Below are 17,654 nucleotides of genomic sequence, written 5' to 3' on the forward strand. Positions count from 1 at the left end.
ACAAAGCTTGCGGGATCTTACCTCGACCAGGGATTGAACCCGTGCCCTTGCCAGTTAAGCACAGAGTCCAAACCACTGGACCACCAGCAATCCCCAATATTTCACAATACTTAGACAAAGCAGATGATGAATGCAAAAAAAAAAGACAGCAGCATTCTAGACTCTAATGGTAACGGTGAAATTTAATGTTTAAGTGAAATACCAGACGGTGAGTTTTCAAATGACTGCATCCCAAACGTATTTCTCAAACTCAAGAACTGATGAGCAAAAAATGTATCTCTAAGGACAAAAATCTCTAAGGGTATTTTCATTCAATTAGTCATTCAACAGGAAGGACTTCATCTTATAGTATTTTGGAACAAGAACCTGGACTGTTCTGTTTTGTTAAAAGAACATGTGACATTTGAACTTAGTTGACATAAAAAGGTTTGCTATATATTTCAACTATATTAAAATTCCTAATTATGTTTATTTTCCCCTATCCCTTTAGTCTCGCTTTTAAATTATTTGTAAGACGACTAAAAAATATTTTTAAAAAACCAAAAAGACTCCATAGGACCCAGGTGGCAAACGACTTTTTATCCTGATATACTGATATACGTCCTTAGTATACATCCTGGTATATTCATCTCTAGTTTCTTCAACAATGTCTTCAGGCAAAGCATCAGTGATAATACTGAGGGACTTCCCTGGTGGTCCAGTGGTTAAGAATCCGCCTTCCAATGCAGGGGGCCCGGGTTCAATCCCTGGTCAGGGAACTAAGATCCCACATGCTGCGGGGCAACTAAGCCCACACCGCAACTACTGAGCCCGCGTGTCATAACGAAAGATCCTGCATGTCGCAACGAAGATCCCACGTGCCGCAACTGAGACCCAACGCAGCCAAATAAATACATAAATAAATAAAGATAAAATCGAAAAAAATAGAAGACAAGGATAACAGCAGCTAGCAGAGACTTTTTTCAAAGTTGGATTAACATTCACTAAGTATCACATTTTTATCACTTATAAATCTACTTTCCTCTATTTTTTTCTGTATAAGTGGCAGGAAAGACTTTGTCAAAAACCTTACTGAAATCCACACATGCTATGCTACACCTACAGCATTTTCCTAATTTATGAGTCTAATAACCTTACAACATCAACCTCAGTACCTTGAAATGCAACTCAAGTCTCTTAATGTATATCCCATCTTAGTTATCATGTTCAAGTCTCCTCTTTCCATTATATTCTCCCCTATAAAAAACTACTGAAGCAAAATAAGTTACGTATTTCTGATATCCCACTGACAGCTCTTTATTAAGTGGCTGAATCTTCTATAATCTTTTTATTCCTAACATTCTTTTTAAAGCCCTTTTATTCGTCTTATCATTTTCATCATCAGTATTTCATTCTGAGTTATGACTGTGACATCTTTTGGATATCCTGATAAAACAATTATCAAAATCACAACTCCAACTTACTCAAGACAACAGAAATCATTCCTCTTATGACTGTTAGTCCCTTCACAATTCAGCCATTCTCAGAAAGTGCTCCCATTTTTCACTGGTTTTCCATCATTAGACAAAAGACCTCAACCCACACCCAAGCGTGGTCAAGGCTGCAAGGAACAGAGTGGCACTAGCGAACCTATTCTTTCCTCTGAGGCACTCTAGTAAATTTTAGGCAGCCACACGGAGCTTACTGGTAAACAAAAGTGCTTAATTTTTCTGCATGTTTCACCCCATCTTAAATACACTAAAGGCAACTGGTTTGATAGAGCCAATTACACAACTTATTAAATTTGTTACTCTGTTGATATTTACTTTTCAACTTCAAATTTGTGATAGGTTTTAAACACTATTCACCTTACGCATTAGAAAAGTTGCTTTTTTTCTTCACTACTCCCTTTTCTTCATTGCTTATTTTTGAATAAGGAAGCTTTTAAGAACATCTACTCCTTTCAAAGAGATCTTATTACTATATCTTCTAAAATTTTGGAGATGGTATAGAGTAATCAACTAAGACCAGAGTTCTTTTTTCTGTTTTTGGTTGGTGAGATTCTTAAAACAAAATCACTCTCAAGTTTTTAGTAACTTTCACTTCAGTGACTTGGTGTTAATTACAAGCTCAAGCTCAAGATCAAGGTCAAGAGTACTACACCTTTACTGTCTCTGCTAAACCTTCATTCTACTGCTTCTGCTAAAACTTCTGAAATGAAACTGGAACTAAGGCAATTCAAAAGTGTCACATCTATAGCTGAACAAATCTGTTTAGATAAACTCTTCCATTACTACTACCTCTTGCCTCTGCAACAGCTCTGACAACCTGTTTCTCTTCCTTGAGTCACAACTTGTGTTTTTCTTTAAATAACATCCAGGTTTTTTGTTGGTTTTTTTTGGGCCACACTGTGTGGCATGTGGGATCTTAGTTCCCTGACCAGGGATCGAACCCGGTCCCCTGCATTGGGAGTGTGGAGTCTTAACCACTGGACTGCCAGGGGAGTCCCCAAATGTTCTTTATTGTGCTTTGTCTTCAAGTTTCTGAATTCTCAGGCAGATATATTTTATTTTCTTGACATAAAATAATACACCTACCCAACTACTTCTATCAGAATTATTTCTACAAAACAAGGTATGGAATTCCATTCTCATAATTCCAGGTACAAGTTCCAACATACAAATATCATCAAAATCCATTTTACATTTACTCTTTGCATTAAAAGGACAAGTTCAGGGACCATCCCTTCTAAAGTAATCCTTCCCTCTTCCATAGTCCCATAGTCCTTCACATATACCTCTATTACAGAAACCAGGATTCTGCCTTGTGTTCATATAGATATATGCACTCCATTAGAGAAGAGCTTACTTGAGGCCAGACACTTCTTTGTTCATCTCTGTATGTATTACCTAACAATGCTCATACTTTAAAAATATTTGTGGTATTGTATTAAATTCATTAGAGTCAAAAAGGTTTGATTAGGAAGAAGTGTTTAGTGGGGGGAATTCCCAGAAACTCATATCCAAACAGTTTAACATCTGTAAGTATTTCTCATATAGAGCAAAAATAGGCTTTGTAATGGATTTAACCCTAGCTTCACAACAATTTGACATATTTTATAAATTCTAAGGTATGATTTTTCTTTACATTTTATCATCCTTGAAATTTAGAAGATTCTTAAAACTCCAAGGGATGTTATATATACAAGTATCTAAAAATTCTTAGCTATACATAAAATAATGGTGGGTCTTAAGACTGATGATATATGATACTAACTGTGTACTTTAACAGTGGATGTTTCGATTTCACTAAGCTTCAATTTCCTACAATGTAAATGAGATTCAAAATACCTATCGCATAAGCATTAATTGTAATCATGCCTAATAAAGCTCTTGTCACATACTAACAGTCTAATTAAAGACAGCAATCTATTTTGTCACCATCACCACCAACAACAGCAAAATCATCACTATCTTGACTTGACAGGGAATTGAGAGGAAAGGAAAGTTTTCAGCTGTAATACTGAAACACCATCTCTGTCTCCTGTTCTCTAATTCCAGTATACTGAAATTAATGTTCTCAATGGATACATAAGTTGCCAGAAAACATTTTAATTACCAAAAAACAAAATGAAACAAAAAAACAAACAAAAACTGTAAAGGTCCTGAAAAGACTGATCTTCCTAGTAATAAACAGCTGAAGAAAAAAAATCACCAAATGACAGACCGTACACAGCAGTAACTCTAAAGACCACAAGATGGGGTTATAAACCTTTTGAGGCTGTTGCTGTTCCAGGAGTTGCTGTCTGAGATGTTCAAGATTTTGCTGCTGTAGCTGTTCTGCTATCTGATGAAAGATGGAATTGTTCACAGATTCTGAAACATGAGAACTAAAAGGAAAAACAAGTGGAAATGTATATTAAAATCCAATAAAGATATGATAATAACTGAATATTCGAAAAGAATATTGCAATTAAATGGAACACATCTACTATTATGTTTACTTTTAAAATATTAACACAGAAAATAGAATACCTCAGAACATTAATACGTTAAAATAGAAATATACTCTTCAATGGTGTTTCAATAGATGGATCACGTTAGAGATACTCTGATGAAAATCTGATATTACTGCCTCACACTATTAAAATACATATAAATTAGTACTTTTTACATTACAGCATTTTAAGAAAATCTCAATAAAACACTTATAAAAAGAGTTAAAAGTACTTAAGCACTGTCACTCTAACTCCTTCTTTAAACTATGAGACAGTGGGAAAAATGTTCCATCAATCAGTATGTGTGAAATCTACCATCATAATTGATTATACACTTCATAAAACGAATCTGCTTTCTTTAGAAAAGCATTCACATTATTAGGTATGTTAACAGAAACAGTGTTTAGGTAAGAGGAATTAATAATTTAACTATACTCTGGGAAATTCACACCTGGAATACACCTGGAATTCTGGGTGCCACAAGGCAAGACATGAACAAAAAAGAGGGCATCCCAAAAGGGGCAATCAGGATGGTGAGAAGTCTTGAAACAGTTCGAAAAAAGTGTACTTCATCTGGAGCAAATAAACCTAAGGGGAAGAATGATACCTATCTTCAAATACTGGAATGGCTATGTCTCAAAAGAAAATGGAGCAAATTTGTTTCCTTGCTTCAGAAAGCAAAATGGATCAGTGTATAGAAAGCAAATCAAATAAGATTCAGTAACAAAAGATCATACAGTATTAACAATTACCTTCTTGTCACAGAAGGCATTAAAACAATGGATAAATAACCTATCCGGACGGTTAAAGGAGATTATTACATTGCTCAGGACACTAACCTACATGATCTCAAATGCTTCTTATAACTTTAGAATTCATAATCTAAAACATTAGTTTTTAATTTTTTCAACTAGAATCTCTATCATTAGCATATAACTGCAATTTTATATATTATATAAGTATATTTTTAATATATTATCACAATATAGAAAACTAAATAACCGCTGAAATAAGGTATCTAGAGGCTTTCCCCACTCATCATCCCTTTCCAATCCTCCCACCTTCCACCCCTACTCTCCAACATCCTCCTTCCCACTGGTCCTCTCATGAACTCTCACCGAACCTAAGGCTCTGCAGAGCTGTATCACTGATTTAAAGAAAAACATACAATCCATTTCTTTAACAAACAAAATCCCTACAACCCTATTCCTTACTTCTGATTAGTCTGATCTACTCCCAGAATTTAGTATACTTCCTAGTAGTGCCCATTGGCACTAGAAGCAAACGTCTTTCCTATTATTTTAAATATTCTTACAACTGAGTTAAATAACTTAAAGCCTAATATAGACAACAGAAAATAACACAACTAGATTTATCAACACATCAATTTTCCAGTAAAGAATTTTGATATATCCCAATTATCTGCAAAGTTCTTAGGAAGAGTCAAAATAACACAGGGAAGCAACAAGCAGCAATTCCACCATCTTTCTGTAATGTGAGAGCTCAAGAACCTGAAATAATAACTCAACTCAAAGTACACTTAGTAGCTCCATGGCAATGTCCCATACAATGTTTATAAAGATAAGAGAAAAAATTTATGGTTTATAAAGAAAAACATAATGACTCTTACAGTTGAGAAGCTGGAATTTCCTTTTTGGGTTCTTCACTATGCTCAGAATCTTCCCCAAAATCAAACCTATCCATCAACTTCTAAGTGGGTAAAAAAAAAAAAAAAGAGAAAGAGACAAATTTAAAAGTGCTTTGCACAAATAAAAGTTGTAAATGCTATTCTGAAGGTCAATGACATCCCATTAATTTATCTCTATCATTTAAAATGTAAATGTTTCATATCATTTTATTGTTATACTCCAATAAAACATTTTATTTGAGTGGATCTTTACTTTTCTTCAAAGCATTTTGACAGACATTGCCTTATGAAGCAAAACAATCATGACACGCAGGATAAATACCAATACTCTTAACTTTATAGAAGAAAGGATTAGGATTAAAATAATTAAGTGGCTTGTCAATAGTAACATAGCTTGATTAAAAAAAAATCTAGAACTATAATCAACAGATCTGTTACTAGTGCAGTTCTCTCAGAATGCTCCACTGTCTTCTAAATGATCAATTTAAAGACTTTTTGGAAGCTGCAAGCTAAAAAAGTCTAAGTAATAATCTAATAAATCAATATTTATATTTCTATGAAAATAACAGTAGCAGAAATAAAAATAATACGGATAACACTTCCCAAGTATTATAATAGTCCCATAATTAGCAAGAATATTAAGCATATCACACAAGTTAAACATAAAAGATTTTCAACTTTAAAAACACTATTCTTTAGTTAGACCTCAATTTATCACAGCATAGTAACAACTTGTAAAGAAGCTTTCCTTTGAACTTTCATATACTTTACAATTTTAATTCTAGCAGGTTAAAATTATAGGACGGACACCATAATTAATATATTTGTAACATCCATAAAATAAATTAGGAAGTATAAAAAACAATCATCTGCCTCAATAATGAATACAGGGGGCTTCCCTGGTGGCGCAGGGGTTGAGAATCCACCTGCCAATGCAGGGGACATGGGTTCGAGCCCTGGTCCAGGAAGATCCCACATGCCGGGGAGCAACTAAGTCCGTGCGCCACAACTACTGAGCCTGCCGCTCTAGAGCCCGCGAGCCACCACTACTGAAGCCCGTGGGCCTAGAGCCCGTGCTCCACAACAAGAGAAGCCACCGCAGTGAGAAGCCCATGCACCGCAACTAGAGAAAGCCCACATGCAGCAACGAAGACCCAACGCAGCCAAAAATAAAATAAACAAAATTATTAAAAAAAAAATAGTGAATACACAATTTTACTGACCAGTTATCATTAGTCAAAAGAAAATATTCTAAATGTTTCGAGTGGAATTACAAAATTACTTAATTTCTTTCAGAAATTTGAACCTTTTCTAAAATTTATATCTTATAGAGTACGATGGATGTTAAAATATAAAACAGTGCTACGGTAAAATGTAATTTACAGAATTGGAATATACATGATAGTATAGAAAACTCAGTTCCTCATACAGAACAGATCTCTTATCTTAATTTTTACCTTGTTCAAAGACACCCCCTGTTCCAGGGGATTAAGGGTGCTGGCTGCTGCGGCCGCTGCCGTGAGCTGCGCCGTGAGAGCCTGCAGCTGGACCACGAGGCCGGCGTCCAGGGCTTGCAAGATGGAAGGCTGAGGCTTCTGCTGCTGTATCTGCAAAGTCTGTATTAACTGCTGAAGCTGAAGGGGGGGGGGGGCGGAAAAAAAGAAAATTACTACAAACAGGTGCTGGGTTTGTACTAAGAATACTCACCTAAAACTCTTGGTCAATAACATTTACCGTTCTACAGTCTAGAGACCAAGAGAAAATATACACTAACTTAAAACAATTTTTTTTGAAGGGCTTTTGCGTGTGCCATTTAGAATGCAGTCCTTAATACGTCCGTCTCGCTTCTGGAAAGTCAGGGAAGTTTAAACAAAATAAAATGATCACACCATGACCAACGGATAAAAAACTCATCACAAGCAGACTTTTTTCACTAAGCTTTTTCATCCTTCTTCAATTAACTCAATCTCTGTAAAAGGACAAGCACTTGCAACAACTGCTTTTGCTCTCATTCAGATTTACCATCTGATAACACATTCCTGAAAGCATCTAAGAAAATAAGAAATCTGTCCCTTGGTGCAGTCCGAAACTAAGGAAATTAAAGGTGAATAGTGTCAACAAGAGTTGAAAGCAACCCCTGTCCCCCCATTCACCCTCCCTCTTAAAAAATAGAAACAGTAGTAAGATTCTGAAGATATTTCAGTTCAGTAAACCCTATATATAACCTAGTAGTAATTAATACTTTCCTACTCAAGATCTAAACCCAAGTTAAATCTGAAAATTATCAGTTTAGAATAGAAAAACAAAAATAGAAAAGCTATTGCTAAATAAGACATTTGCACTCTTTAAGTAAAGTTCAGTTTACAGTGGGAGAAGGTAAAAATATGCACGATGACAGTAAGTAAAATAATTTCATCTGAAATAGCAACATTAAGAAACAAACTAGAGTCTTTACCTATCATATCAACATTTACTACAAACTACTAATGTGATAGGAAAGAAAACTACAAAAATACATGATAGTTGAGCTACTGCACTGAGGAAGCTCCAAAACAGACAGGATGGATGAACAAGAGGGAGGGAGAGAGGGAGGAAGGAAGAAAGGAAGGCAATATCACATTTCTCCTTTACACATTTTAAGTGTTTCTTCTGACATCTCCATTTGCCCCCATAGCGCTGTTATTCTTTCAGTCACCCAGGTTCAAACACTGCAGCACCCTACTTTTTCCTCTGCTCTGACTTCATATCTTATAGATTACTGTGTCTTCTTGACTCCTTGTACTATTCTTCCAGAAAATCCACACTCTTGCCAAAAATATTTTTTAAATAGATGTCTTTTAAAATGACATTTGTTTTACGAATTACTTTCAAAATATCATTATCACAAAAGGTTAGCAACCCTATAATTTAATCTAATATCCAATTCAGTTTCCCAACTGTCCCAAAAATGTAGAAACTGGATCCAATCTAAGATGATAATTGAATTGTTTTTTTACATTTGTAAATCACTAAATATTTTTTTTTGAGATTGTCTTTTTAAAGAGTCCACAACTGTACCATTTTTCACTTATTCAGATCACAATTAATCTGGTTTTTAGAGGATAAGTTAAAAAAAAAAACAACAGATGCTAAAGAAAGACTATCCTCATATCTTGCCATGACTAGTTCCATTTAAAGTCTCAATTCAAATGCCACTCTGTCAAAGATGCCTTCTCCTGGCTACCCTAATTCTGACCCCTTCCCCCAAACTTAGTCACTGTAAAGACTTACCCTGTTTTAAGTCATATATCACTATCTAAATAATGTTTTATACTTCTTTATTGTTTGTCTCCCCTAAGATAGATAGGTATCTTCTCCAAGGTAGAAGACTTCCCTGCCTTGTTACTGGAATAACAATAGCACCTAATAACGTCTGGCACAAACTGTGCGCTGAATCAATTATTTTGGTGTAGAATGAATTATTTGTAAAATAATCTTTAATGACATAGAAGTGTTCATGATGCATTACTAAATGAAAAAAAAAGCAAGTTACACAGTACTATATGTAGTGTGGTCATTTTTTAAAAATAAAACACATACTCTTTAGGTGGTACATAATGAAACAATGTGTTAGGAAAATAATGAGTTCTAAATCATTGACATAATAAAAAAGCTGCTCACCTGTTGGCCTTGAGGACTTTGTAAGATCTGAGCTACAGCTGCAAGTGTATCTGTATTTGTTATCTGAGACACCCACGGATCAGGTAAACCTTGGACCACATTGGCTGGAGTAACAGGTGTCACAGGAGTTCCTTTTAGAAAAGACATCAAACCCAACCCCAATAAATATGTAAGTACATAAATAAGACTTGGAAAGTAGAGAGATTTGTTCTGTCACTTTTATAAAATATGTACAGATTTATATAAATGTAATTTTATTGTCTCCATTTTGATAAACCATTACAGAATTAGGTATGTTAAAACAACAACAACAATTTAAAAAAAACTGACCTAAAAGAGCTATCCATACTTGTTCTCAATTAACTAAGTTACTACTTTAAAGGAACCTACAGGGATTTCCCTGGTGGTGCAGTGGTTAAGACTACACGCTCCTAATGCAGGGTGCACAGGTTCAACCTCTGGTCAGGGAACTAAGATCCCACATGCCCCACTGCATGGCCAAAAATAAAAAATAACTTAAAAAAATAAACAAAATAAAGGAGCCTATAATACTTGCAAGTCATTAAAAAATCTTACTAAAGAAGAAGATTCAATGACATAAGGAAATATTCAAAATGCACTCTTTCATGAAAAAAATTATTATAAAATAGTGTGCATAACATAAAAAAACTATTTTTGTTCCAAAATATGTGTGTGTGTATATGTATACACACATATCAAAAACTAAATATATACCAAAATGCTAACAAATATAATTCTTGGACTATGATGCAAAATTTCAAATGTCATTTAAATACCTTAAAAAAAAAAAACACGTGATTTTGAGATTATTACTAAACATTCTTTACTCCATTAAATAAATTTTTTCAGGTTTTCTTTATATTAGTAGTCTTAGTTCACTGTGAATATCAAGATGATATATATGCAAGTTTAAAAGATTACAGTCTAAATCAGGAAAAACTTAACTGACACACCAATTTCCAAAGCTGATTATGTTTCTAGGGATTTTAAAAACTAAGTTTTTTAATTTTTAGAAAAGAATTACACACAAATATAACTTCTGATTTTATTTTTCACATAAATTGCATTTCCTTTCATTTACCTAATGCTAGACAAATTCTCCTGCACTGTCAAATTATTATTTCATATATGAATAATCACCTGAAAAGCATGAGTAGAATATTCAGAAAATCTATCAAAGCAACATACCTGGGGTATTGCTCATAGCAGCAGTAGTACTGGCCAAAACAGGTGTGACAACTGGAGGAGGAATCCCCGCTGCCATATCCAAAAGAGGTTGAATAATCTCACTTTTAAATACATTATTCTTCTGCCATAAGTTTAATACTCTCACTATTTTACTCTAGAGGAAAAAAGAAAAATGATATTTTGTTTTTTTTGCTTTCAAAACCTTAGCACAGTCATATCATAGAGGCTACTTGGGCAGTAGATAGGAAGGATGGATTAAAATACTGCTATGATACTTCCCAGCCCTGAAATTATGTTTCCATAATTTTGCATTTATTAACTTTAACTCACTTGCAAAAATATTCATTCTGATGAATATACAAGTTAATGAAAGCAATATTTAGCAGAAAGAAGGAAGGAATAGTAACTAGGTTTCTCCTTGTACATGAACACTAATGAGATGGTTACAGTTAGCTGGAGAACTGTGTTACGGATTCTGAGGCTTAGCACTGAAGTTATATTTACTGTTGATTTTAATTTTATCTTTTAAAAAAGTAACTTCAAGAGAAAATCCCTATCTTATGTGACTTTAAAAAAATTTTTTTCATTTTAAAACTATCTAAGAACAAGAAAGGGTATTTCCTCACATAAGAATTTAACCAAATTTACTTTCTGCCACCACTGTTCAGCATATAAAAGTTCTGTAAACAGCAGTAAGTATTAGTTACTGACTACTGTAATGCTACTTAACTCCAGTAGAATAATTTAAATGACAGAGGCTGAAATTAAGTATTAAAAAGAGCCTTTTGTTAAATAATCTATTTTGTAATAGTAAAATAAGGAATTTTTAAGAATATCTGGTTCACCTTTAAATCACTCACAATATTATATCGACATATTTTCAAACTATGTCCAAGCTAAATTAACATGCAAATTTTTGTATTTCAAATGAAGCATAAAAAAGTTACACAAAGAATGCTTCATATCTTCTAACTATTTTTCCAAAGATGTGGGCACTAAGAAAGTGCCTTATATTTTTTTGCTTTACATAAAAAAATCTTCCAGTTCCCAAGATACTCATCAAGCACTAAAAGTAGTCCCCGTCTGGTAAGTATCATTCTATGTATCTACCTACACACAAACAAATAATGCCTCTCCTTTATGGAGTTTATGCACTGAGATTACAGTAGCAATGTAATCTTTCCTACTATGGTTATTAAAAAAAATTCCTATATACTAAACTTTATTATAAATGAGAAAACATTATTATTATGAAATCTACAAATTCAAGACTGACTTGTTCATTGTAATTGATAGAAATCCAAGTCCAAACTAGTGAAATTCCTAAATCAAAGTGTTTAAGTTACTTCAAAAAATGTTTATATAAAATTTCAAATGAGTTATTTTAGGTGGGATTCTAAGGCATCTGCTTTAAGTCTCAACTGTATGGGTTACTTAAAAACTAGAAGCATTCTTTCTGCCTGCATAGAATTATCAACGTACCAAAGTTAATTAAAAGAAACAAATCTGCTTCAAGAAGCATATCCAAGAACAGTTTACAAAGAATGATACAATGATAATTTTATCTCCATATCTATTATAACAAGACTTTTTTTGTTTCAAAACTGTACAATAGTTATTAAAAATAAAAACTACCTAATCTTGTACTTGAGGGAAGGTAAAAGATTTGTGGTGAGCTTTTAAGTTTTGTGGCTCTTCCTCAGAGTAACAGTTAGTCTTCACCTGTTTGTTCCTTTTCCTACAAAATCAATACTGCAATCAACTCTGTCAGAAAAAGGACACTAAATTTCCAAATCAACATCCAAGATACATAACCTTCTACTATCTTTGAGCACCTATGAGGATAAACAGCGCCTTTTTATTCTCCCTCAGGTTCCAAAGCTTTTGTTTCATGTGGGATAGAATATTTATTCATTCAGATCGAGCAGACCCACTAGTGTGGTTTCTAGCACTAAGAAAACTCTACCACGACAAAGGAATTTTGATATGCAGTTATTTTCTATTAATTATTTGGTAAATCCATTTTTCACAGACACTAAATAGGTAAATATCAGCTCATGTCAAATAATCAAAATTCTGAATTGGTTGTGCGTGTAAATAAATAAGATTTTAGGATAATTCCAAATGCTTATTAGAGCCAGTTTCTTTAACACCAACTGCTTCAATAAATTAAAAAGTAGCAAAATCAACTATATCTTTCCACTCTGTTTAAGAAAAGTCTAATAACAAAAAGGAACATGGAGAGTGCGATAACTAAATATTCAAATTCGGAATAACAAAGAGTAAACAATAACATAAAATGATAAAATTAAGATAATGTAAAGAGTCTCATTAAGACCAAAAAGGTAATTACTGTAGTGACTTAAAAAAAAAGAAAAAAGGCAGCATACCTTGTCGTCTCCAGGGCAACGATATAAATTCTGGAAAGTGCTAATGATGTTATTACTAAATCTGGGTGCAAACACATCCTTTTCTTGACCAAACTGATGTCGAGACTGTCGTACAATAGAGTCAATAACATAAAGTCCAGGTACCTTGTATTCCGGTTTACACTGGAGAAAAAAAGAGTGGGAAGGGAAGCAAATGAGAAGGTTAAAATTCTTGATATACAAATGTCACCATAAATCCTATACAAACACAAAAACACTGCTCATGCTGAGGTGATGAACATTCGAGGTTGACTATTCCACACCGTCTGTCTCTGGAATGGCATTTGAAAGAATCTACTTTGGCTACTCTACATATGTAGTTCAACTGCCAATCACCTAAGTTCTGAAATAGCACTGAGTAACTGGCTTGAACAATAAAAAACAAAAGGTAAGGTACTGTTATAATAAAAAAAAATTGTTTAATGATTTTGAAAAGCCAAATAAAAGGAAGTAGCAAATTCAGGAAAGAAAAGCACTGGTAAAAGCATTGCCAACATGCCTTAGACTTCGTCTGAAACATATAGGGAAAGGATTTCTGCACTAATGAAGGAACAAATCAAATGACAAATTATAACATTCCAAACACAATGAACCCAAAGTTTCAAAACTTTTCTCAAATACCACACCTATACAAAAGACAAGACACTACCATTATGATTCTAGGAATCTATCCTATGAAAACATTTTTTAGCTACTCCACTGATCAGTGTTTCTCAGCCTTATCCATTACCCAATCTGAAGAATATGAAAGTCTCCTACTTTCCTGAGCACAAGGAAGAATCCTTTCACTATCAAGCTCACTGCTTCGATTTCTTCCATATCCAGAAGCATAAGAACACCTGCCTCCCAAACATATACTGATTAAAATGAAATTATGGCTGCAAAAAGCAGGTTCAAATTCTGGGTGTAATTAGGTAAGTATTTCACCCAAAGTAATTTCATAGAAATCATATATGGACTAAATCAAAATTGCATTCTTGAAAAACTTCCTGGAAACCCAAGGACCAGTGGGTAAAGGATCCTCAATCCATGTCCAACACACACATACATGTTTCTAAACAGGATTTTCAGTCAAGACAATGAGTGATTTCATTCTGCAAAAAGACTAGATGACTCTTCATTTGTTCCTTCAAATCCCTTTTAAGAACCTTCTCTTTAAGGTCATTATTAAGAAAATGAAGAGACCTTTAGCACCAATTCACAAGTATCTACTGCAAGGTTCTGGCTGTTTAGTACTTGAAACATTTAATAAAAGGGCAGTAATGCTGGTGACTGGACATTAAAGTTTTAGGTTTAATCCACCAAAAAGGTTCAAAACTGTCTGCTCTGTTGAAAGTTATTGTTTTAAAAGTCTGAAATAGTTTCTTCCCTCATGTTCCCCCCAAATCTAGCATATCTGTCCCTCAGTTCATATATCTGGCCAAGGCTATTTTCCTTTGACTACCATACATTCAAAGAAATATTTACCTAGCCAGGCAAATAATACAACCAGTAAAGAAAATAAATTTTTTTAAATTTAATGAAAAGCAAGACATCTCTGTTAAAAATCATCTATTTCCCAATGCCGAAAACACAGATAAAATAAATCTGATATATAATCTATTACTTTATAGAAATGATTATCTTGAGACTAAGGCTAAATAAAATTTATAAGTTGCTGGTAAGAGTTATTAAAATTAATATTGAATGGTAAGTAATAAAAGCGATTAATGCAGTGAGTTTTGTTTAAACAAATACACCTTTTTCTCTGATTTATAATAAAAACTCGATCATAAACTCACAACGCATAAGAATCATGAGTACATAACACAATAAATGGGCCTTCCTCGCCTACTGTGAAGATTCCAAAGCTTCAAAAATGTTAGGGGGCTTCCCTGGTGGCGCAGTGGTTGGGAGTCTGCCTGCTAATGCAGGGGACGCGGGTTCGGGCCCTGGTCTGGGAGGATCCCGCGTGCCGCGGAGCGGCTGGGCCCGTGGGCCACAATTGCTGAGCCTGCGCGTCTGGAGCCTGTGCCCCGCGACGGGAGGGGCCGCGATGGAGAGGGGCCCGCGCACCGCGATGAAGAGCGGTCCCCGCACCGCGATGAAGAGTGGCCCCCGCTTGCCGCAACTGGAGAAAGCCCTCGCACGAACCGAAGACCCAACACAGCCAAAAATAAATAAATAAATAAATAAATAAAATAAGAAAATCCTTAAAAAAAAAAAAAAAAAAAAAAAAAAAAAAAAAAAGAAAAGAGGATCAGAAGGTTTACATCCATGTAAAACAGATTGCAGAATACTTTAAAAAAAAAAAAAAAAAAAATGTTAGCAGTTTTAGTATTAAGCTATAAAGATAATTCTTCTTCCACAATATCTTTAGAAACACTATATTAACATGTTATGGTACAGAATTTCCTTCACTGATAGACTAGGCACTTTTATGTGTCTGCCACATAAAATGGCAAAAAAAAATTATGTATGATTTAAACGTTGTAGAAGTTTTAAAATTACAATATTTGGTAAACTTAGCTAAGTCACCAACTAGAAACTTGAGAGAAGAATTAAGACCAAAAAATCTGAAATGTTTTCAATCTCTTTTTCAAGTTCTAGCAGTACTGAAAACACAAGAATTCCTAAGACTCCGATGTCACGAGGTATTTGTTACACTCTGAATAACAACTGTGGCTGTACTAACAGAGCACGAAACGATGCTGACAGCAGCACGTAAGAAAAGAGGGCCGTCGCAGGAAACAGTTACACCTAACACCAAACGCATTCCCACAGGGAACAGTGCATACCTCCAACAGAAGGAGAGGAAAAGGAACCATTCTGAGACAGCCCGAGCATTCAGTTCTTAACAAGGTCTTCTCTCAGGAGAAACTTTTTAACCAGAGCCTAACTTGCCGAGGTTTTATCAGAGCCTAACTAACCCACACTTAGGGAAACAGAACCTGCATTTCAACAAGATCTCTAGGTAATTCCTGTGCACAAGAAGAGTTTAAGAAGCACTGTTTAGACACTGAACCTTTTTAAAAAGATTTTTAAAAGCTTTAGAACAATGAAATTTTCCAATCACCAACATTTGTATTTTCTAGTTGGATTTACCTAAAACACAGCATACGTGTTATTTTACCCCATGCCTTAAGCTTCAATTCACGAGTTGTTCACCTCAAAATATGTTTTACCAATACTTTAAGTCTTGAGAGAACAAGACTTTAAGAGGAAAAAAGCTGAATCACATAAAGGTTAACTGATCTATTCAAGATTATCTAGCTGGTTTAGTGACACAGTAATATCACTTTGATTCACGCTCCAGTCAACTATTTTCGTTCAAGAAGCACACTGCAACCTTGCCAAGTCCTTAATGCCGTTTACCTCTGACCCTCAAACTGGTTCTGCTTACATCTAGGCATGAACAATGGGCAGAATACAAAACCTAAATCCGATTACAGATTTCCCACAGTATAATTTTACAAGTTATACAAGTTGCGCACTCCTGCCAAAGAGACGTGGCACAAGTAGGGCACTGATCACAAGGAAGGGGCAGAGAAATATAATCCAGTCACCTCGGGCCCTGGTTACAAAAAAAATTACTAAGTGTATGCCAAACAGCTGTTTTTCAACTTCATCTCCCTCTGCTTACCCTGGAAAATGGAACTTCAGGTCTATATAATAAGATGTAGGATGTGTAATGCCCTAATGGATGAGACAAAATGAATCAGCAGAAGGAAAGTGGCTGGTATTTTTACTACATTTTACTACATCTTATCTAAAAGGAAGACTGCTCTCTAAGCATTCAGCTTCAAATAACAAGGGAGAATTTCTTTAAAGGCTATAAAAAATAATGAATCTATAATTTCATTAAAAATCAGTCATGGGGCTTCCCTGGTGGCGCGGTGGTTGAGAATCTGCCTGCTAATGCAGGGGACATGGATTCGAGCCCTGGTCTGGGAAGATCCCACATGCCGCGGAGCAACTAGGCCCGTGAGCCACAACTACTGAGCCTGTGCATCTGGAGCCTGTGCTCCGCAACAGGAGAGGCCACGATAGTGAGGCCCGTGCACCGCAATGAAGAGTGGCCCCCGCTTGCCACAACTAGAGAAAGCCCTCACACAGAAATGAAGACCCAACACAGCCAAAACTAAATAAATAAATTAATTAATTAAAAAAAAAACCCGCAAATGAGTTAAAAAAAAAAAATCAATCATATTGGGGGGCTTCCCTGGTGGCACAGTGGTTAAGAATCCACCTGCCAATGCAGGGGACACGGGTTCAAGCCCTGGCCCAGGAAGATCCCACATGCCACAAAGCAACTAAGCCCATGCGCCACAACTACTGAGCCCACGTGCCACAACTACTGAGCCCGCGTGCCTAGAGCCCGTGCTCTGCAACAAGAGAAGCCACCGCAATGAGAAGCCTGCGCACCGAAACGAAGAGTAGCCCCCGCTCGCCGCAACTAGAGAAAGCCCGCGCGCAGCAACAAAGACCCAACACAGCCAAAAAAATTAGTTAATTAATTAATTAATTTTTTAAATAATCAATCATATTGAAACATTTTCTTCAAGGGACGGATGCTCACTATGGCAACGGAAATTAACAAAAACATCTATCTGAAAGCTTTTGTTTTTAGAATTATCCAAAAAGCACTTTCATTTTACTTCTTAATCAGATATTAAAACAAATGGAATCACTTTTGAACAGTCCATCAAAACAATTTAAACTTGGGTATTTGATTTAAAAGAGAAGAGCGCAG

The 17,654-nt window shown here is 35.1% G+C and overlaps 1 protein-coding gene across 7 annotated transcripts in view; it reads right to left on the minus strand.

The window, feature by feature from the left end:
- Positions 1–17,654, minus strand: part of SCAF8 (SR-related CTD associated factor 8) — a 194,913-nt gene that overhangs the window by 140,687 nt on the left and 36,572 nt on the right. For all 7 annotated transcript variants that reach the window (XR_003623742.2, XM_028167450.2, XM_028167453.2 and 4 more), the window contains 6 exons: positions 12,884–13,045; positions 10,494–10,647; positions 9,285–9,415; positions 7,082–7,258; positions 5,607–5,686; positions 3,751–3,868 (listed from right to left, as the gene is read on the minus strand). Coding sequence is in view for 6 of the 7 variants with exons in the window: in XM_028167450.2 (XP_028023251.2) it covers positions 3,751–3,868; positions 5,607–5,686; positions 7,082–7,258; positions 9,285–9,415; positions 10,494–10,647; positions 12,884–13,045 (822 nt within the window). In the remaining variant the exon portion in view is untranslated. The remainder of the gene's footprint in view (positions 1–3,750; positions 3,869–5,606; positions 5,687–7,081; positions 7,259–9,284; positions 9,416–10,493; positions 10,648–12,883; positions 13,046–17,654) is intronic.

This window comes from Balaenoptera acutorostrata, chromosome 14, assembly GCF_949987535.1.
Source record: "Balaenoptera acutorostrata chromosome 14, mBalAcu1.1, whole genome shotgun sequence".
Taxonomy (NCBI): Eukaryota; Metazoa; Chordata; class Mammalia; order Artiodactyla; family Balaenopteridae; genus Balaenoptera; species Balaenoptera acutorostrata.